At 38.8% G+C, this 21,886-nt stretch overlaps 1 protein-coding gene and 1 long non-coding RNA gene across 2 annotated transcripts; one reads left to right on the forward strand and one right to left on the reverse strand.

Annotated features, from left to right (window-relative positions):
* Window positions 1–13,968: 13,968 nt before the first annotated feature.
* Window positions 13,969–14,340, reverse strand: LOC311304095. The gene is made up of 2 exons (XR_014629883.1): window positions 14,205–14,340; window positions 13,969–14,111 (listed from the first exon to the last, which is right to left on the reverse strand). It is a non-coding gene; the product is annotated as an uncharacterized lncRNA (long non-coding RNA).
* Window positions 14,341–18,918: 4,578 nt separating this feature from the next.
* Window positions 18,919–21,603, forward strand: LOC311303446 (L-asparaginase). The gene is made up of 7 exons (XM_084429944.1): window positions 18,919–19,060; window positions 19,178–19,317; window positions 19,428–19,523; window positions 19,617–19,777; window positions 19,855–19,938; window positions 20,014–20,176; window positions 21,352–21,603. The coding sequence occupies exons 1-7, from the start codon at window positions 19,054–19,056 to the stop codon at window positions 21,439–21,441; spliced, it is 741 nt and encodes a 246-aa protein (XP_084286070.1). The 5' UTR covers window positions 18,919–19,053; the 3' UTR covers window positions 21,442–21,603.
* The last annotated feature ends 283 nt before the right edge of the window (window positions 21,604–21,886 follow it).

Below are 21,886 nucleotides of genomic sequence, written 5' to 3' on the forward strand. Positions count from 1 at the left end.
CAGTTGGGGGTGACTGCGAGTTTATCCTCCGGTTACCAGATTTATTGGACCGTACATTATAACCAAGGTGCTTAACCCGGTGACAGTTCGGCTCAAATTACCCCCCCCAATTTAAGAGAATTCACCCGGTGTTTCACGTTTCCAAGGTCAAGCCCGTTATTCGCTCCCCACTTCAGCCCCAGACCTCTGCTCCGGTCCTTACTCATTGTGCTAATTGCCACCCTCACAAGCTGCAGAAATGACAGGACCAAACAAACAACAGAGAGGGACCGGTGACACACCCTGACCCGTGACAGAAAGGAAGGGATAGACAGTGGCCGGAGTAGCCCTGCTGAGGGTCGATTCGAGCCCTTACCCACCGCAATAAATTCCGTGACACAGTGAGTAATCGTGAAGCCTCCCCGATCTGCGGTTCCAGAGAGAACAGGCCGCAATCCTGCGGACGTGAAGAGAAGCAGAGACCAACGTCAGACAGAGAGAACCCAGGAATGTCCAGCAATAGACGAGGACAGGAACCAGCAGGTGAACTGCCCTGCACCGATCTTCACGTCTAGGAATCCTGAACACAGATCACTGGTAAGTAGCACAGTTAACACCAACAGACCAGAAGCACACACGCGACATAAAACAATCCACTGACAAACACTGGTAGACACAGCTGGGGATATAAAGGGTAGAGGAAACGAGCGACAGGTGGGGAAGATCAGCTTGTGATTGTGCTAATTGCCACCCTCACGAGCTGCAGAAATGACAGGACCAAAACAAACAACAGAGAGGGACCGGTGACACACCCTGACCCGTGACAAGTACTGCGGTGTTAAAGTGTTAGACAGTATTCTAGGTTATTACGTGAGGAAGTTTTTTGTCCAATAATTAGAATCTGTTTTTTCAGAATTAAGTAGTAGGAAATTACTAGTCATCCAATTTTTTATGTCAGCTATGCATTCCATTAATTTTGTGAATTGGTAAGTTTTTGTCAGGGTGTGAAGAAATATAGCATAACAGTGAAAACTAATGCCATGCTTCCTAATGATATCTCCAAAGGGTAGCATGACGTTGGTCTCTGCTTCTCTTCACGTCCGCAGGATTGCAGCCTGTTCTCTCTGGAACCGCAGATCGGGGAGGCTTCACGATTACTCACTGTGTCACAGAATTTATTATATTGTTCACGAAGTTTTCTAATAAACTTTTCACTTCTCCTCACTGCTTTTGAGTCCTCCTCATATTTTACTCCAGGCCTCACGACAGTACTTGAGCGAGCTCTCAACGCATTATAGTCCTTCACATCTATTGCAATCTCAAAATTCCGGCCAGTTGATAATTCCTAGAATATCAAAATCGACTGCTGGCGGTAGATCCTTTTCCTATTTAGCACCAAAACTTTGGAACAGTCTTCCTAAAATTGTCTGGGAAGCTGACACACTCTGTCAGTTTAAATCTAGACTAAAAACACATTTCTTTTACCTGGCATTCATATAGAACAGAGTTACTCATTACGCGGCTCGCAAGCCTCATGTGGCTCGCCAAGCTTTAATTTGAGGCTCGCATGGCGGTAAAAAATACGGTGATATGATCATGCAGTCACTACAGATATTTCATAAAAACATTAAAAACAAATGGGCTATAACATAACCCATTACAAACTCAAAGTGTCAGTTCTATTACAAATTATTTCGATCGGATTGAAAGGGGTGGTTTATCGAGAGAACATGTAACCACTTGATTGATTGAAAACCGGAACTGAAAGGATGACGATTGACACGCTGAACGAGCTGTTCTCCTGATGAATAAAGTGTCATATAAATGAGTGTCCTGTCTTTCTATAATTCTCCTTTCACCTAACATCTGTGAAGTGAAGCAGGACAACGACTCACCAGTCCTCGTTTCAGATTCTCATCCACAGACGACTGGTTTTGGGTATTTTTACTGCGTGATAAATACAAACAGCACGGCACAACATTTCATAGACTCCAAATTATGACCATAATTTGATAAATATTAAGTCTGCTGTTTAAAACAAATAAAGAACCAATGTAGGAGAATAGTTATTATGCAACAACAGCGGGAAACTTTGTGTATTTGTGCAGTGTGCGCAAATATACTGTCACAAAATCTATTCCGATTTTAATCTTTTGACTTATAAACACGCTCATCAACCCCATCATGTATCACATCACGACGTTTAGCGTTCATGTAAACTACAAATACATTCAGATTCATCAATCTGATTGAAACTAAAGTTGTGCATGTAAACATATCCAGTCTCTGCACAGTTGCCAGTTATGGCGGTCTTTCCAGCTCTTAACGCTGCATGTGCTCTTGGATGGTTAGATTCATCATGATGGGTTAATGTAGAAAAAAATTACTTAAGGTCATTCTGCGATGAATATATTCTGGTAATCCTCCTTTTTTTCATTAAGGGACATCATCTTGTCTCAGTTACAAATTTGACTTAAATAATTATTTATTTATTTCCACCCTTTTGTATTTATTGCATTGCATATTGACTGTTCAGGGATGACTGATTGATAAGCAGACATGGTATTTATGACTGGATGTAACTTTTTATACTTTGCTGTAAAAATGGCTCTCCTACTGACTTTGTCCAATCAGTGCGGCTCTCATGAAAAAAATTGTAAAGACCACTGATATAGAACATTTCATTTCTATTATTCAAATCAGTTAAATGATTATTAGGCTGCATAGATTAGGTCAGCCGGAACCGGGAACACTTCCTATAAATCCTGATGTACTCGTTACATCATAAGAAGAATGGCGTCTACGCTAATATTAGTCTCTCTGTTTATTCCGAGGTTTACCGCAGTCCGCCGGATCCAGGCTGTATCCAGATCTGATGAAGGACCTTCGCCTGGACCCGATGACAACGCAGTGCTGAAGTGCCAACTAGTCTCTCCCCTGTGAAGGCCTCCTTTCCTTCCCTTTACCTCTGTACAGATAAAACGTTGTCGGGATAATTCCGGTTCGCGTGGCGATACAAATCGGAAGTCAATGAGACCAGAAACTGTCTGGTTACTGATATTCTTCTAAATATCTTCCTTTCTGTTCAGCAGAAGAAAGAAATTCATAAAGGATTGAAACAACATGAGGGTGAGTATATGATGACAGAATTTTCATTTTAAAGTGGAGTATCCCTTGAAGAAAATGTAAATATGTTGGTTTAAGATATTTTAGCCGAAACAGGAGTAGCACCCGTAAACCTCGCCCACAACACAATGCACTTCCGTATTTCTCAGAATTGAAGGAGAAATTGTTAAAAGTGTTAACCTTAACATGAACATATCTTATTGTTGAGTTATCAAGTTGTGGTTTTTCTGTGGACAAATGTACGTCATGCAAGTTGAGTGGTTTCAGTGATAGCAGCGTCAATAGCAACCACCATAGCAACTAAATGCAAGATAAAACTAAATGTAATATACATTCACTGAACGAAGAATGTGAAAATAAAATGAAAGCAGCGAGGAATAAGAGAAAAAAGATTTATGTTTTCCTCCCGGAAAGGGTGCTAAATTCCATTACTGAAGCAAGCGCGCCTTCAACCAGGTGTCTTTACACTCTAAAATGGTTTATGTTCTCCGGATGATGCACAGCACGGAGCATGGTCCCCTACTCATGCGGAGTGACAAAGGTGCTCTCCTTTCCACAAGAGCTTTGGACGCGGGTTGCACCCCCTCCACGCTCAAAGTATATGTAGCGGCCATAGCAGCATTTCACGCTCGTGTGGCCGGGCAATCACTGGGAGGAACGACCTAGTTGTGTGCTCCCTCAAGGGGGCCAGAAGACTAAACCCACCTCGCCCCCCCTCTGTACCTGTCCGGGCCCTCTCCAAGGTCCTGGAGGCCATGAAAGGGGCCCCATTCGAGACGCTTCAGTCCACTGACCTGAAGACTCTTTCGCTCAGTTCTGCTCTCTTGCTGGCACTGGCATCAGTCAAGCAAGTGGGTGATTTGCAAGCGCTCTCAGTGAGCGTTTCCTGCCTAGAATTCGGGCCCAATGACTCCAAAGTCATCCTTAAGCCAAGGCACGGGTATGTTCCTAAAGTGCTCTCCACTCAGTTCAGAGGACGAAAGAGACGCGAATCTACTCTGCCCTGTCGGAAATCTCTGAGTCTATTTAGAACACTTCCCATGAATCCTGATGTACTCGTTACATCATAAGAAGAATGGCATCTACGCTAATTTTAGTGTCTTTGTTTATCCCGAGGTTTTCCCGCAGCCTGCCGGATCCAGATCTGACGAAGGACCTTCGCCTGGACCCGATGACAACGCAGTGCTGAAGTGCCAACTAGTCTCTCCCTATGGAGGATCCCTTTTTCACTCTACAGATAAAGCATTGTCGGGAAAATTCGTTTCGCGTACCTACCCCGGAGTGACAAAATAAAATAAAATTCTGTATCAAAATTTATAAGGAAAGACCAGTACTTTGTTCAGGCTTGGTTTGTAGGGAATTACAAACCTGCGCACATATATTCAAACGCACATAACTATAGAACCAATTCTTAATGCGCATGTGAACGCCATCAGCGGTTATCACAGGTTCGCGTTTAAAGTCTGTGTAGAGAGAATGGCAACTAACTTTAGCTGGAAAATAACTTTATTAAAGAACCACTATAAAGCCAAAACAATCTCTGTTACCTTAAATCATACGTTTTATCGCTGTAAAGCTGCTTTGAAACAATCTACATTGTTAAAAGCGCTATATAAATAAAGATGACTTGACTTGACTAGAGCATTCTGCCTGTTCAGGCAGTCAGAACAGCTCTTCGTAGAGGAGCCGCACCAAAGGGCTCACGGTCACGGAGCAGAGATTGTCACGCTGGATGGTAGACCTATCTTGCTGGCTTATGAGTCTAAGGTCCTCCGTTGTCCCATAGGCATCAGAGCTCATTCCACGAGAGGCATGGCCTCGTCATGGGCATGGTCGGGTGGAATTGAGATTGCTGGGCCTCACCGTCCACATTTCTGAGGTTTTATAACCTAGAAGTAATCCCTTTACAAGCAAGGGTTTTTTCCATATAAATAAAGTGTCTAAAGCACAATTTACCACATCTATAGGGCCTGACATCTGTCTGGTCCTGGTTGAACTCGAACTACAGTTCTATATACCAGATAAGCAAGGAGCTTGGCCCTCTATAAGGCCCATTCCTATAGTTCCCAATATGAGGCTCATCACTGGTCTGGCCTCTATTAGGACTCATAACTTTACTCTTCTATGGGCCCCTCTGCCCTAGGCAATATTATGGGGCGAAGTTTTATAAGCACGCACAGTGTTTTGAAAGGGGTTCCCATAGCGTAAGCTACGTACGCAATACGAGAGACCTCTCGAAAGGGAACGTCTCGGTTACTAACGTAACCTTGGTTCCCTGAGAGTAGGGAACAAATATTGCGTAACCCGCCGTGCTACTGTGCTTAGATCAGGGGATCGCTTCAGTCGATTTAAACCTGAATTCTATTGCAAAAATGGGGACTTACATAGCCATAAGCCACGCCCATTCTGGTGGGCTCTAACGCGCCTTGGCGCTAAGCGACCTGATTGGTTCACGCATTTTAGCCACCTCGCCACAGGTTCGTGCAGTTGCCACAGCACAGCCAATGAGCGCGCTAGACGCTCAGCTGTACGTTTGCTGTGCAGCTGCAATGCGTAAAAAATAAATTAAAATGGCTTCAGTATTTTTGAAAAAAGGAGTTTTCCCATAGCATAAGCTACTTACGCAATACGAGAGTCCTCTCGAAATGGAAACAAAACACCTATCATACATTGACCACATTTGTACATTACAATAAAGAAGTAATATCACAATATGGCAAACACACAATTTTGTAATCACACAGACTAGTGGCAGTATGTGCTTAAATACAGTACCTAAGCTTTAAAATAGATGTAAAACAACACGTCTGCACAAGTAAGGCAGTAAAGTAATTATATTCCTCCATCACCATGAAAGGTTTCTATGATCTGCAGCAACATATATATTTTCCGCTTTGTATTTACACTTTAAGACATCATTCTTTTTTCACATAATATAAGTTATCAGACAACACTGGAAATGTAAATCTCCTGTGTTCACAGCAAGGTTGAACTCAGCAGGTGAAAGACAGACTGTTAACAGAGATCAGGATAATTTCTTTGGATTCAAAATGTTTATGAAGTGCTTGTGCACTGGTTTAAATCTACAGTCTGAGGATTTTAGGCCAGTTGGGACTTTTTTTCTACTCTGAGAAGCTTTGTAAATACAGGCCCTGTCCTGTCATACCATTGCTTACAGTCCTAGTTATCATTGTCATCCTCAGTGTCATCCTCATTGTCATCATTATCACCATCATCATTGTATACCAGTGTCTGTATGCTTGACATGGGGAGGGCCTGACACAAGTAGGGGTTGTCTACAGGAACAATGTCTGGTACATGTCGGTGAAACATCACAGTGGCTTGATGTCGTTTTCTTTCCAGCTGTTGGAGACGTTGGATGATCGGTGTCTTTGATGGCAGAGCACAGAAAGGCATGCTGCTGATGGAGGAGTTCAGTTACAGTTCTCATTTCCTGGTAAAGCATGCACTTTTCCTCAGCTGTCCGAGTCTTCATATGTAAGGCATCAATCCCTCGCCTTTTTAGACTCTGATCTGGAAGACAAAAGAAATAAAAAGTGCTATGTCATGTTACCAGGTGGTTTCTAAAATGATTGGCAGGTTGTTGTGGTTGGTAAGCGGTTGTGTAAGCCCGTCTATTGGTCCAATGGGGGTTTCCAATAATATGGGGAAGGTTTCTCTGCGTATTACTTGTCTTTCCTTTTCGCAACACAACAAGATTAAATGCAATATATTTTCTCACATTAACTCGTTATTTCATCTGACTCAATAAATGAAAAAGATTTTAAACGTGAACGAATATTCTTTTAAACTCTGATTATATTTTACCCGCTTAGATCAGGAAACTATATCGCTCTGAGGTACCTTTTTCTCGCAAGGCCTCACGGCACAATTTCGCCAGTCCCAGTCATCAAAACAGAGGTAATTGGCTAAATATCTGTGATTTGCCGTATTCACACGTACACAATCGAAGATACTTAAATAGCCCCCTTGAATGCCTCTTCAGGAACTTAATTCAATCGTTTTACTTTAATAGAGGTCTTGACCACTGTTAAAAGATGTTAGTCGATCAACTTTACTTTTCTTAAATTGGCTTTGGTTTGGCCAATCTCGTGGCATTCCACGTACACTTACCTAAAGTAACATTAAATTAGAACAAAGGTAATTAGACGCACCCAAATCTAGGTTGATCAAACAGCATTTGCTAATTCTAGATGGAAAATAACTCGTCTCCTCATCCAAGCACACTTGAATTTGATTCAATTTGGTATTAGTCGTCACTAATCTCTGACGCAAACTTGTGGAAATATACGAATCCGATAATCTACTTGGGGAAAAACAAATCTCAGAGTCAGTCAGAATAAAATCAATCGTTTAGAATTTATTGACCAGGTAATGAAACAATAATTAAAAATCCAATTCATAAGAATAAAATCATCAGTTAAGCAACAATTCAGAAATGGAGGAATTTGTAGAAATTATTACCTGGCAACAAAAATTACACACAGCGGTTGTGTGGGAAGTCAACCTACAGACTCCCCGAACTTTTCTGCTCCTTTTCCTTATATACCCAGATAATTCAATATTTTACCAAATGTCTGTCATTATAATTCGATTTTGGTTCCCTATTGAGGGATTCACACTGTGAGATCAGAATTTGTACTTGAATGGGTTCAGGAAGTATAGTCTGAATGGAGGATCTGGGGGAGGGAAACACCTTTTAGAGACGCATCACTTTTCTCATATTTTATAACTTCTTTTAGCATTTCATTATGGTTGGGAGAATGAGACCATTTTACCAGGCGCACTGAGACACTTTAAATGATATCAAACACGCATAGTTACTTCTTGTACATACTTAACATTGCATAGGTTTTCAGTGTATTTTAGGGGGAGGTAGTGTGTGTGAAGTGTGAGCTGCGTCTCGGAAGTTCCTGTTACATATGCAGGATAGTTCAAGTGTTAATTCTCAGGAGGGCCTTTTGTTTCATCGAGGGGTCGATCAGACATACTGGCACCAGCCTCACAGTTGTAAGATTGTTTCTAGAGTGACTGCTGTGTGGTTACTATGGTTAGGTAACTAATACTTACAGCGTCATCAAAGCAGAAGTAGACATGGGGGATCGCATGCTTCCTGAAAATCAATTGTTGCAGGGAAGATGCTCATTTACGGTGGCCACTGAATGCTTTTGTATTCTTTTATTGCCTGTCTCAGTCTCTTGTTGGAGCTGGCTTCCTGCTTGGACAGTCTAATGGCAATGCCCTGCCCGTCTGTAGCAAAGTTAGGAAACACGCATGCAGAGAAATTAATTTATTAGTTTGCATTATGGTCCTTTTCAAAGTTGATCTTAATATCTTAATGTATCTACTTATCCACAGCACTTTACCTGGATATTTTCTTTTCAGATGGAGGAGGACTGCTCTCTTGATCCCTTGATTCAGTTCTAGCCTTGCAGATTAGTTCAGTAGTACACGAGATCCAGGGGACAGAGTTGGATCCAGATATAAGGGGTGGAGATTGGTAGGTTTAGGGGTGGGTTTAGGGATTAAGGGGTGGAGATGAGTAGGTTTAGGTATATGTAAGGTGGGAGGAGTTGGATCGGGATCTGACTCCTCCCCCTGGATTTCATGTTCTGCAGTGAGGACCATCTCGATTAGTTGACCTCTGAGCTCACGGTCAACATCTTTAAGGGTAGACTGGAAGTCTGAATCATATTCTTGCCATCTTCTCCCAATCCGGTGTTTTTTCTCCATGTTCAGCAGAGAGTCCTCAACTCTACGATGGTCAGCAAATAAATCGTATTAATTATTCACACACTTGCTCAGAGAACAGTGACGGACAGATTACTGCTTACTTAATCTGTTTCACACTCCATGTACGACTCACAAGTCCCAGATCTATACATTAAAAAAAAATACAGCACAAAGATTCAGTAGCTACCAAGCAGAAAGCATTACTGTGGTACACCTGACCAAACAGTGTATACGTTATAAGGGAGGCCTTGCTGATAATTGATTACTAATCATACCATATTAAATTACTGCAGTATTATAGCAACTCTCAATGTATAACCATTGTAGCAGTTTCCTTCAAAACTATGCTGTTACTGCAATCAAACCTATAGGCTTCCATGTTGAAGCTCATCAGCAGGGCACTTAAAGACGCTGTAATTACCATATAGTCTTACATAAACACATTGAACTCTTACTTGAACTTGTAGAACTGAATCAGCTTGATGATGTAGTCCCTTTTCCACAGATAAAGACATTACTACTGCTCTAATAAAGTGCTTCATTTCATGTAACTTCTTCACATAGCTTACAGGATTATATTTCATTACTGTACACGGAGAGGTAAGTATAACATATTTGCAATATTCTTTGCTAATAATATTCATGAGCTTCACACAGTATTCAATACATTCACGCATTCACTTCAGTTGCTCGCTTATTGCCATCTCCCTTTTCTTCCGTTTCTCCATGTCTCCCTCAGAAACCAACACTGGACAACAAAAATAACAGAAAACAAGACAACATCAGTACTACATACCCCGTGCAAAATGCGCTTGTAAATGGAATCTAAAATTACAACTATTGTTACCTGCTTCTTATGTGCATTGTTTACCTGGTGCCTCTCTGATGACAGATGAGATGTGTTGAGCGAGAATCGATATTTTCTCTGCTCTGTCTCTTTGCAGGAGCTGCATCTCTGCAAAGAAGGTTTCATTTACTTTTGCTGACCAATTTGTGAGTGATCACCTTCACTCCAGAAAATATCAAATGTATAAACAGTGCACCAGCAGCACAGAATTTCGACAGGTTATGCAGCAGTGGACAAACCTAGGTCAGTTGATTTCCTCCGTCCATAATGCAAAAGGGCATCAGTCAACAGGTCAAGGCGGTTAGATGGTGAGTCATCTCCTTTGTGACTCTGGCAAATCTTCGGAGAAAAGACCACAGCCTTTCCATTCCTTCCCCGTCTGTGAGCTCAAACCCATCGAGCCGCTATAGTGCTGTACTTGATCTGTGATTAAAGAAAAGTGGTAGAATATCACTGAGCATGATCCTACTACAGTGGAAACTGCTTATAGTGATCACAGTAACAGTGATCAACTACTTATATGGATCAAAAAGCTTGGGACAGAATCATTTCTATAGAAATGCTGTGTAAATAATTTTACAATGCTTACAATGTTCATATTGTGTGTGTTTGGTGTGTGTGTGTACATACGCTTGATGTGTGCAGTTGCGTGGCAAATAGGAACAGGATTGAACTTAAAATAAACCAACATAATTGAGTTTGTTTTTAGTTTTTTATGCATCTAGATATGGGGGCTACTTAGATATTTTGCGAATCGCTCCACCGTTTCTTTCTCACACTAACCCCCTTGTTTCACAGACAAGGCTTAAGCCTATAGTCTCAGACTAAAATGCATGTTTGAGCTATTTAACACTATAGCTTAATTACATTAAATCATGATTGTGAATACATAGGACAAGTACAAGCTATGCAGGCTAATTCGGGTATCTGTATGCTATTGCTACACTGTAAAAAAACTAAAAGGTGATCAGTTGACTCAACTTAAAAAAATTGCGGAAACCCATTGCCTTAAAATTAAGTAAATAAACTTCATGCTTCAACTTCAAGTTCACATAACTTAATTTTTTCAATTAAGCATTAAGTTTAATAATTTTAAAGCAACAGGTTTACTAGATTTGTTTAAATGAATTGAACACTTTTTTACAGTGTAGTAATTAAGCTAACTTTTTTTTTAGAGCCAGGTGGTAAAGAGTTTTAGAGAGAGAAAAATACAAAATAAATAAATCAAAACTTATGAAAACATTGAAATGTTATACATTAATACAATTGACAGCTTTCGTGTTTTTCAGATTATAGAAATTGTATTGCTGAACCAAAATTATTTATGACGCATAAATAAGGAGAAATCTGACAAAATTGTGATATTTAAATATACTTTGTACATTTTGTGATCTATTCTACATCACAAAATGTACAAAGTATATCAAGATCACAACTGGATCTGTTTACTGTTATTAGTGATTAAATAAATATGTTGTTTCAAAATTTGATGCCATATCAGACCATCAACACAGCCATTCCAGAAAAATAGGACTATAGAGACAAAATCCCTTTGAAAAAGAGCATGTCGATTGTCATACTTATTAATAAGGGAAGAAGACCATGAACATGAACAACAAAATACAAAATGAACTAAGATCGGACTATTATTACCGAAATATTTTTGGTCTGTGATGGGTAATGGATGAGAATGGTAACATTTTACAATGCTTTCACTTTAAAACACGGATTTGCCTGTCATCCAACAGTTCTTCACGGTTATTAATGCAATACCCTCTGGTATAAAAATGTTCGATGGTTAAACCAGCACTGTTAACTGCAGTGGCCACAGGTGGTTGGGCAACACTTCTGTCTGGCAGGACATTGGCCATCATGGATCCGGTTGTCAGTGCAAAACATTTACCAGCACGCGTCACTGCATGGATACAAATATTTAACTTTAGTCAGTGCATTTAGCGTCATTCAATTTCAGAAATACAGCACACAAATCAAAGCATGAACAGGTTTTACTTGAAGCAAGTTGTATTCTAAGTATTATGAATCTTTATTTTGTAAAGCACAATCTTGAAATGGTGATATGGGCTAAATTCGGGTACTTTGCACTACACATGCATATATCTTCAGAGCCCCTAGACTAGAGCAAGGTGGTGGAAAAATATGGGAAGGCAAAAAAAAAAAAACCTTTTGCATTCTCAGAATTGTTGCCAGTTCGGACAAACAGGGGTTCAGACAGCTCCATACATTAACAGTGAAGGGTTCCATTGTTCAGTAACTTTCTGAATCAATACATTCGTGAGCTAAACGTTAAAACACGACACCTTTTCAATCATACTAGTTGCATAGACAACGAGCTTCAACCCAATTCCTCAAAATGAGCCTTATAAATATCTCTATGAGCAGGCGACAGACTAATCTGAAGGACGGTCCCTTCCGACTGGTCTCTCAGCTGCCTGTTCATAGAGATCAATTGATTATAAAGCTCATTTAAGAAATTAGGGTTGTAGCTCGTTTTTCTACGTTGCTATGATTGGAACGAGGTGTCATTTGAGGTAACGTTTAGCTCACAAGTTATTGATCTGGGAAGTTCGAATCTGTAAATATTGCCAATTTTACTGAACAATGGAACCGCTTCACTATTAACGTACAGAACTGTCTGAAAGATTGCCAGCGGGACATTAAACAGGAAGTGTTTGTCAAAACTCATAAAAGGTCTTGCAAGAGAAAAATGTTTTGGAATTTTTTTTTTTTACCCCATCCCATATTTTTCAAACCACCATGTCCCTTTAGGGGCTCTGTATAAAGCCGACCCACACACAAATACAATAAAATATAAATACCTATTTAAGGAGCTGTACACTGATGTCCACACCCATTGCTGCAGCATTTCTCATCATTAGGACAGTCACTGTCATGGGAACACGACTCGACACACGCTCCTACCACTCCCACTTCAAGGGGTTTTTTTTGGACACTCCTGGCTTTGGTTTCTCTGTCATGTGTTTGTATAACAGCATATGAAGGATTTGTTGAATTTAGAATAAAAAAATAAAATGCTAACCCACACATGAAAAATAAAATGAGTGTCGTCAAATTAATTCTCTTTAAAACTGCAGTGAACCAAAGAGTCTAAAATACGCGGGGTTTTTTTTTTTTATTCATTTAAAGCTTCAGTCTGTAGTTTCCTCTTTGTCGCCATCTGTTCGAAATCTGCAATTGCAGTTATTCGTGGAATTATCAACTTTACGTGCGTCGTGCCTCGGCATTGCACAGCGCCCATGAATCCAATGTTTTGAGGAGACTGTGCGGCTGTCAGTCGCCGCGCCGGTGTGGATACTGTCATTTGCAATCACAAATTCTACTTTGTGGAAGCATGACCAACATAAGAATTTTCACCAGAAAATGTCATCTGAACAAGTAACATCCACTTTTGATCGGACCAACTAAGAGAAAAAACAAACAAAAAAAAAACATTGCAGTAAAATCGCGCCGATTAAATCTAACGATCGCTTATATCACGTCAAACCGTGCAGATACTACTTTCTCAAATTGTTAATGTTAACAACATTAGCATTGCATGACTACATTAAATGCCCTTCCGATATTTATCCTCGTTTTCGCACGGGCCGGTCGCAGTCTCTTTTTTTCTCCGAAGTCTTTAGCGTTTTAGAACGGGTGAATCTCCAGTTGTCACTGGTGATTGTTATTTGAACCTTTCTGGATCCGCCATCAAATTAATACGTTTAATTATATCAAGTGCTGTGAAATCTCCACATCCAACATCCTCACACGCAATGTAGCCAACTAGCCGAGACTCCTTCTTTATGTGTACAGATGTGATGTAATGACGCAAAGACATGCTCCAATTTCCAGCGGAAATCCACCAGTACCACTGGAATACAAAAACATTACTACAAGCTTACCGTTTTGAATCGAGCTAAGGCAAGCATATAGTGTTGAACACTGGCTGGTTATGTAGCCTACTTGCACAAATTTATTTTGGATCATTTTTAACCCCCCCCAAAAAAAAGTTACGGACTGCAGCTTTAAATAGCTGGTGTTTCTGACATCACAGACTACCTTGTAGCCAATCGTCAACAGCGGGCTTTAGCATTTCATTAACTGCAAACTATCAGAGAGCCTCGAGAAGCCAGGTTTTCCAGGAATTGTTATAATAAAAAAAGTTAATCAATCATTCATTTGGAAACTGTGAAATTACTACATAAAATATATTAAAAACTTAAAGGTATTTAAATTAAAATACCTGCATATGGAGCCATACACTGATGTCCACATCCAATGCTGCAGCATTTCTTATCGTTCGGACAGTCACTGTCATTCACACATGACTCGACACACACTCCTATATCAATGTTTTTGCTTGGACACACTCCAGGCTTTGGTTTATCTGTCATGTGTTTGCATAACAGCATATCAGTGAATGTTGAATGACTGGGTTTTGAAAGAAAAAAAAACTTGATCCACACACCAATATAAATACCTGTATATGGAGCTGTACACTGATGTCCACATCCATTGCTGCAGCATTTCTCATCGTTTGGACAATCACTGTCATGGGAACATGACTCAACACACGCTCCTACCACTCCCACTTCAAGGGGTTTTTTTGGACACACTCCAGGCTTTGGTTCCACGGTGTTTGGTTCATGTGTTTGAATAACAGCATATCAGTGAATGCTGAAAGATTCCCTGTGTGTTGATTTAAAACAAAGCCACACACTTATATGATAAAATATAAATACCTGTATATGGAGCTGTACACTGATGTCCACATCCATTGCTGCAGCATTTCACATCCTCTGGTTCATTTCTAAGCCAACTAACATAAGGCAACAAATACAGACAAGGTCAACTTTGGAGACAAATATCTCAGGAACTGTAGTAAATATCAAAAATGCATTCAGACATTTATGTGCAGATCAGTCCAAAGAACATCGGAGAAAAATGTGTAGGAGGCGTAATGAATAAACTGTGATTCATTTACTTCAATATGGCAGACAATCACATTTAAGGAAAATGACACTGTCTGAATCAGCCAGGGAACAAAACGACTAGTTAAGATTTTTTGCAAAAAAAGTATATCTCTGGGAAACTAGGTGGCTCTGTTCAAACTTTTCAGGTACCTTCAGGACATGCTGTCGATGATCCCTTCCAAATTGTGACGGTGTTAAATTGTTTAACAGATATTGGAATTTATGTCAAAAGTCAAAGTGGCAGACATGTGGTTCATCCAATCCTTTGAAACTCTGTATCCACAGCATGATACAAGGAATCCAAAGACATTTTCTGACAAACTGTTCAAAAGTTGTTACAACAATAGCCATTTTCCAGATCTCATGACCTGTAGGTGGCGCTGTTCTCAAACTTGGCATGGACCACCACACCATGGTTCCGATAAAGCACACACATTTCCATATAGATTTATCAAAGTTTGGCCGAGATACAGCCTCATATACAGAGGTCGACCTAGTTTAGTTTCTGACATCATAACTTTTGAAAAAAGATGAATACAAAAAAACTGTTCAGTCATTTCTGTGCAGCTCAGTCCAAAGATCATCTGAGCCAATTTGTGAAGCAATCAAAATCTGAGCAAAATTTGAAGGAGAAGAAAAATATCGAAATACTGTACTTTACATAATGGCCACAGGTACACGATAAAACAACAACACAAAGTTTAACTTTCACTGGAGATAGACGACTTATAAACCAATGTTCCAAGAGGTGCCTTAAGTAAAATTTTGATATAGGTACTTCTTCACATATTTTCTTTGCGCCAAATAGGCTAATGATGTTAAAAGATCTCACCCTCTGATTAGATCAGAGCCTCCTAAACTCAAACACACAGAGGCCAATAAAACAGCAATCAAGGAGAAATACAGTCTAGCTGTCATCCTGAGATCTCACAATGGACTCTGCTGGATAATGCACTAGGTAGAAGTTTTGTAAGTGGATTATAATTATTTTTTAATTTTTATTTATTTTTTTACGCGTTTTTAGGTTTGGCACAACTCAAACCTAGCTGCAGCTTTTGTAATCTAATCTTAAAGACCTTGATTAGCTTGTTCAGGTGTGTTTTTTCACCATGCGTTCACTCCATGTCGTAATAATTACCGTAATTACGAGATGCCATTTAGGCTCGTTTAAAATGCGCCTGGCCTGAAATGTAGTCGAGACGAGAGTAGGCGGCTGCAGTGAAAGAAGGAGAGAATAAAGTGCAGGCAAGACTACCAGTTTTCTCTTCTCGCAGTGGATTATACACCTACGAAATCAAAGACGGATATCGTGGGATTCACAATATTCACGCTTGTGCACGGTGTTGCTAATAAACTGGATGTAATGGACTACTTGCACAATTACTTCCGCGTTCTATAGCCTACATATCGGGAATTTCCGGTTAGAGCGTTCAGCGCACCGACATACGTTTTATGGCTGCCAAGTTATTAAAATAAAGAAAAATGATCTCTGTATTAACAATCTTGAGCCTGCTGAAATGTTTCAATAAATATTTTCTGTCCAACTGTGCATTCTGAATAATATATTCATCCACTAACCTGCAGAAATCCAATGCTCCTCTTCTCATTAACAGTGTTGTTGTTTTTTTTTCTTACTGATATTTCATACCTGCGTTTACATTTTTACACGAATTTGACTAATAAAAAGGATTTCTTGTGTGTGTTGGTGCTTTATTCCAGTCTTTTAAAATAGTTGGTGCCTGTAATGATGTTAAATAGGCTAGGCTATTTAATTCTTCTTAAACAGTAACCTACACAGCGTAGAGGAGAATAAAATACTTTTAATATTAATTAAGCATTTTGGGCATAAACAGATAAATAGTAAAAAGATTGACATTGAAAAATGACATGGAATGATTAAAATATTAAATCCAAATAAATAAATGCTTTTTTTAAATATATATGGCCATGGAAGTGATTGGAATACCTGAATTCAATGATTTGCAGGGGTGTCTCAATACTTTTGGCAATATAGTGTAATTAACAATCGCACACAAACATCACTTTCTATAAAACTATTTATACTCAGTCATAATTAGGGTAACCAGATTTCTCATGGTGGAATACGGGACCAGGTGGACAGGCACCCCCCGACCACAAATTCAATAAACTACATTTGTCACGTATAGTAGGTTTATTTAACATCTTTTGTTGGTTGACAGGTATTTAAGGCTGCAGTCCGAATGATAGGATCTACACATTATTGTGTCACTTTTGTTGAGGATGATGCAATGTTGCACTTGACAGTTGGAAATGGAATGGAATGGAAATGGAAATTGTTTTATTTGAAACAGGGACAACGCACAAATAAACATTAAACTTGTTAAACAAGAGAATATGTCTTGGGCCAGGTTATAGCAACTGTAGTCCCTGGGCAGGTATGACACATTTTTTAAAAATAACAATTTTAAAATAGAAATTTCACAGGATTATGGATAAAATGATGTCCATTGTAATTACAAACAAACAGGTTTGCAAAAAACAGAACCAGGGAAGCCATCAGCCCATTTACTCTCTGTCTCCTCCCTCTCCAGCAAACACACTTAAACAGTTCAGTAGCATCTTAGGCACATTATAGTACAATTCAACTCTAGACACTCATTCACACATGCATGCACGCACGCACACACACACACACACACACACACACACAGGTACACACAGGTATACTATCTCAAAGATGTGTGCAAACTTCTGGAACTGAACTATACTGAACTATACTTACTGTGATTTCAGACATTATGAGTGAACAGAGAAGATAATTTATTAAAACTGTTTCCACATGGAGGGCAGTGTTACGGCTCTCTAGTGTGGATCCTCTCATGTTTCTTCAGATAATCTGACCGAGTGAATCTCTTGCTACAGTGTGAACACTTGTATGTGTGAAATCTTTGGTGCTTTCTGAGTTCATGACCTGTAAAAAAGGTCTTCTCACAATCAAAGCACATATGATTCTTCACACCACTGTGTCGTTTCTGGTGTGTTTTTAAATAGATAAGCCATGAAAAACTCTTTCCACAAAAACACACGTAAAGGCTTCTCCTTTGAATGAACTTTCAGATGTCTCTTCAGTTGTTCTGTGGTTTGAAATGTTTTACCGCACTGATCACAGTTAAATGGTCTTTCTCCAGAATGACAACGCAGATGGATTTTAAAAGAGCTTGCATATCTGAAACTCTTCCCGCACTGATCACATGTGAGAGGCTTCTCTCCAGTGTGGATTTTCATGTGATCGTTGAAGGATCTTTTTTTGTGTGAAACTCTTCCCGCACTGATCACATGTGTGCAGATTTCCAGTGTGGATTTTCATGTGTCTCGTAAGGTTTCCTTTTTGTGTGTAACTCTTGAAATTATTTTCAAGTGACTCTTCTTTGAATATTTTTGTGCAGACATTTTGCTTACATTAATTCATAAATGTATTGATAAGAACTATTATTTTTATGTCTTCTTTTTAAAACAGTAACATAAACCACAAGGAATCATGAGAAATCTTGAGAAACTCGATTATTGGTTTTCGATATTGAGTTTTTCAAAGCTGGATGCTTTGCGGTTGGGGTTCACATCTTTGTCTTTGCAATTTCAATAGTTCCTGTTTTCAGTTCACTTGATTAATTGTGCTGATAGCCTACTTTTTTTTCTTTTTTTTATTTCATAAGCCTACTCTGGCTGGAAATTTTGATGGAAAATTCTGGAAAATTTGAAAAACATTACAGGACTGGCTGATAGAAAAAGACGGGGTCACTGATGGTTTCACTTACACCTTACAAAATATAGCCTAATCAATGGAATAGCAATCATTTTTGTGTTTTATTTAATTTGATTAATAACTTTATATTATTGGCAAAATACTTTATACATTCATGCAGATTCTTTAAATCCCCATCCTTTGTTTATTATATTCAGAAACGAAAAAAAAAAAAAAAAAAAAAATGGAATAAAATGCAAAAACTATTTCAAAATTATTTTCATAAGCTGAAATGTAGGGGTTGGGTTCAGGACAGCCACCTCCCAATTGAAAGTAGCCCAATAAATGAAGATTTTATTAGGCATAGCCTACTATTTAAAATATTAGTGTGAGTTTCAATAGATAATAGACGGATTTGAATACTTAAATGCTTTAAAAAATTTTTTTTTACATTTTTTTAGCTACGTATAAATTGGTCAGGCGGCAGGCCAATGCGCATGCGCAATCCTAAGCGCGCGTCTCAGGACACTGACGTATGCGCAAGTAAACCCGCGCGCGGCAAGAGCCGGAATCTAACGGTAGTTTAACTTCAACAAAGCTGAGCAAGATAAAAAAAAAAAACATCTTCAAACATGTACTGTAAGTAAAGATTTATATCACAATTTCCAATGTAAAAAAATAGAAACCATTTAGTCATGTTGTTATCTATTAAAATCTTTTTAATCTAAAGCTTCATTTGATGTATAACTTTACTAGTTGAGGAACCAGAAGAGGAACCATATGATCCGTTATTTCTTCCGTTATCGATATTGAAAATTAAACGGCGAAACCGGCAGTTCCTCCGCACCTTCGGCTTGGTGCTAAAGCTCCCCTGGCTTAAAAACAAGACGCCTGACGTGAGTGAGCTTACACTTTTGCCCTTTGTTTTTAAATGTTTATTGAGGTGAATCAAAGTCTTTTGGATGAATGAAGTGACGTAACGTCCGATTACATTGTTTCTACCCAGGCCGTCGAATCGATTCACCAAATGCTGATGCCCTCTTTTGCCTGCAGATGCGTGGAGAACAACGACTTTGTGTCTTTACAGGAGATTCTCAAGCGTGTAAGATGTAGAATACATTAGACTATTTAGCTTCTCTTTCATATGGCCGGTTATATAATTCTTAATCCATGCTTTATCTCATGCTTTCTTTAGATGTATGTAGATGCTGGAGACTATGATGGATACACTGCCATGCACACCGCCTTTGAAACGGGGAACATTGATATGGCAATACAGTTACTAACTCTTGGAGCAACATGCCAATTGGAAACCCGCTTTGGTTACACACCTCTGTATCTTGCCATTCAAAAAAAGTAAGTGGTTTTCAGCAGTTTAAACGATTTCATTTAAGTATATTTCATTTTTGACACCATTGCCTCACTTATGCCAGGCACTTTGACCTGATCAAGATTTTTATACAGCACGGAGCCACAGTAACTCAAACTCCTGTGCGAATCGGCATGGATCTTATCAAGTCAGTCTTTCAAACAACCAATTAACTTGTCAGTCTGTTGTGGACGTTTGCATTCAACTGTCCTCTCTAATTTAGGGCGGTTTGGGCTAAAGACTATAGGCTTGTGCATGCATGGTTCTTAGCTGGTACAAACATGAACCAGTGTGATTACAATGGACGGACAGCTTTACATGCAGCAGTGGAGAATAGGAACGAGCTCATGGTGTCCAAACTTCTTCAATATGGCGCTACCCCAGAGGTATAATAAAAGTAGATTTGTTTACATATATATTGAACATTATGAACGCATAATCTGCTTTTTACTTTACTGATTGGTGGCGCTCTAACAAGTCAACATGCAGCTGTAACACTCCCTTCCCTCCCGGGTCAAAATGACGTGAGGACCTAAAATTATACTTAATACATTTTTGGTCCAGAAAGCTTATATCATTTCATTTTGATAATATTTTTAACATTTTTTGAATGCAATATTTTGGAGATTTTTCCTTATTTTTTGGTTTATTTACCTCTAAATTACTAGATTTTATCAATGATTTAATTTAATAATACAATTTAGGCACATTTTTTCACATTCTTTCAACTTAAATACAAAATACTCGATTTAGACATTATAAAATAATTTGTTGGGAAAGTTTTAGCATTTTTATCGCATGGAAACGTTGTATATCTTGGTATTTTCTCTGTTTTTCTATTTAATTGTTATATATTTTTTTTTATCTGTTCTGTTTTTTTAAATCTGTAAATTTCACATCCTGGCCAGTGATGTCCTATAAACAATGTCCATATTTAAGGCTATGAAAACAAATATAGTGAATGTAATTTAGTAATTCTATATATTATGTGCAAAAAAAAAAAAAATCACATTAAATTCTAACATTGTAACATTACAATCTAAAAACTAAAGTAATGATTTTATTTTTAAATCCACTACACTAAAAATAAAAACAAAGCACAGATTCATTATGTTTGATTACCCCATTAATGTAGAGTACCTTTTTGAATTACTGCTATCATAAAAATACACTTTGGTATCCAACAACAAATATTTTTAGCAATATGCATATTTTAGTAAGAATATTGTGCTCCCATTTATGTTATCGTTCTCCGTCTGTTTGGTGCGCGTAAAGTCTGTAAAGTTTAGCGGACATTTGCTTACCGAAGGTTATTGGACAAAAAAAAATTTCCCATTCATTCCTATGTGGGTCAAATTGACCCGCGAGGGAAGGGATTGCTACTATTTTTTTTATTACAACCACACATGTATTCCAAGTTCAAGTGCGACAATAGTCCTAAGGGCTTGGACCACTCTGATGAAAACTTAATAAAAAAAAAGAAGAAAAGATTTAAAGGTCAGAAGAGCATAAGCCATAACTGTCAACCTGTAACGTGTAAGATTTGTCTTTTCCCTATCAGATTGCTGATATTTGGGGAAGAACAGCAGCAGATGAAGCAAGAAAGAATAACCTGCATGACATTTTGGTGCTCTTCAACCTTCCTATTTGAAACTCACTGTAGGAAGTCAGACAGACCAGGTGACATCAAATGCAAAGGCACATTACCTAAGGTTTTATACCTTGGCAAGTTCTTAGTAAACTAGAGCACTTCAAAATTGTTAACTAAAATCAACTCCCCCCTTAATGTTCATTAAAACTGAAACTAATCCAGGTTCTGTTCGAGTCATTTTTGGTAGAACATTCTTTTTAGAACAATTAACAAATGTACACATTCATGTGTTGTCAGTTGGGGTTGAACGACTTTGGATGTTTTTAAAGTCGATATTTATATAATTAAAGTTGAGTCGACGTCGACTAGTCGCTGATGACGTCATTAATGAATAAGCGAATGCGGTTGTGCACAGTTGACACAGCGCTGCCCACAAAGCTATTGCTCCTACATAACAGCTTATTTTTATCAGTTCTTTTGTCGTTGTAGACAAAACACACAGATT

This window comes from Rutilus rutilus (assembly GCF_951802725.1).
Source record: "Rutilus rutilus genome assembly, chromosome: 14".
In the NCBI taxonomy this organism is placed as follows: domain Eukaryota; kingdom Metazoa; phylum Chordata; class Actinopteri; order Cypriniformes; family Leuciscidae; genus Rutilus; species Rutilus rutilus.

What these genes read in the sequence shown, in the direction of transcription:
- LOC311303446 (XM_084429944.1), top strand. An exon ending in TACAGGAGATTCTCAAGCGT is followed by an intron (nt 19,524 to 19,616) that starts GTAAGATGTAGA and finishes TGCTTTCTTTAG; the next exon opens with ATGTATGTAGATGCTGGAGA. An exon ending in TATCTTGCCATTCAAAAAAA is followed by an intron (nt 19,778 to 19,854) that starts GTAAGTGGTTTT and finishes CACTTATGCCAG; the next exon opens with GCACTTTGACCTGATCAAGA.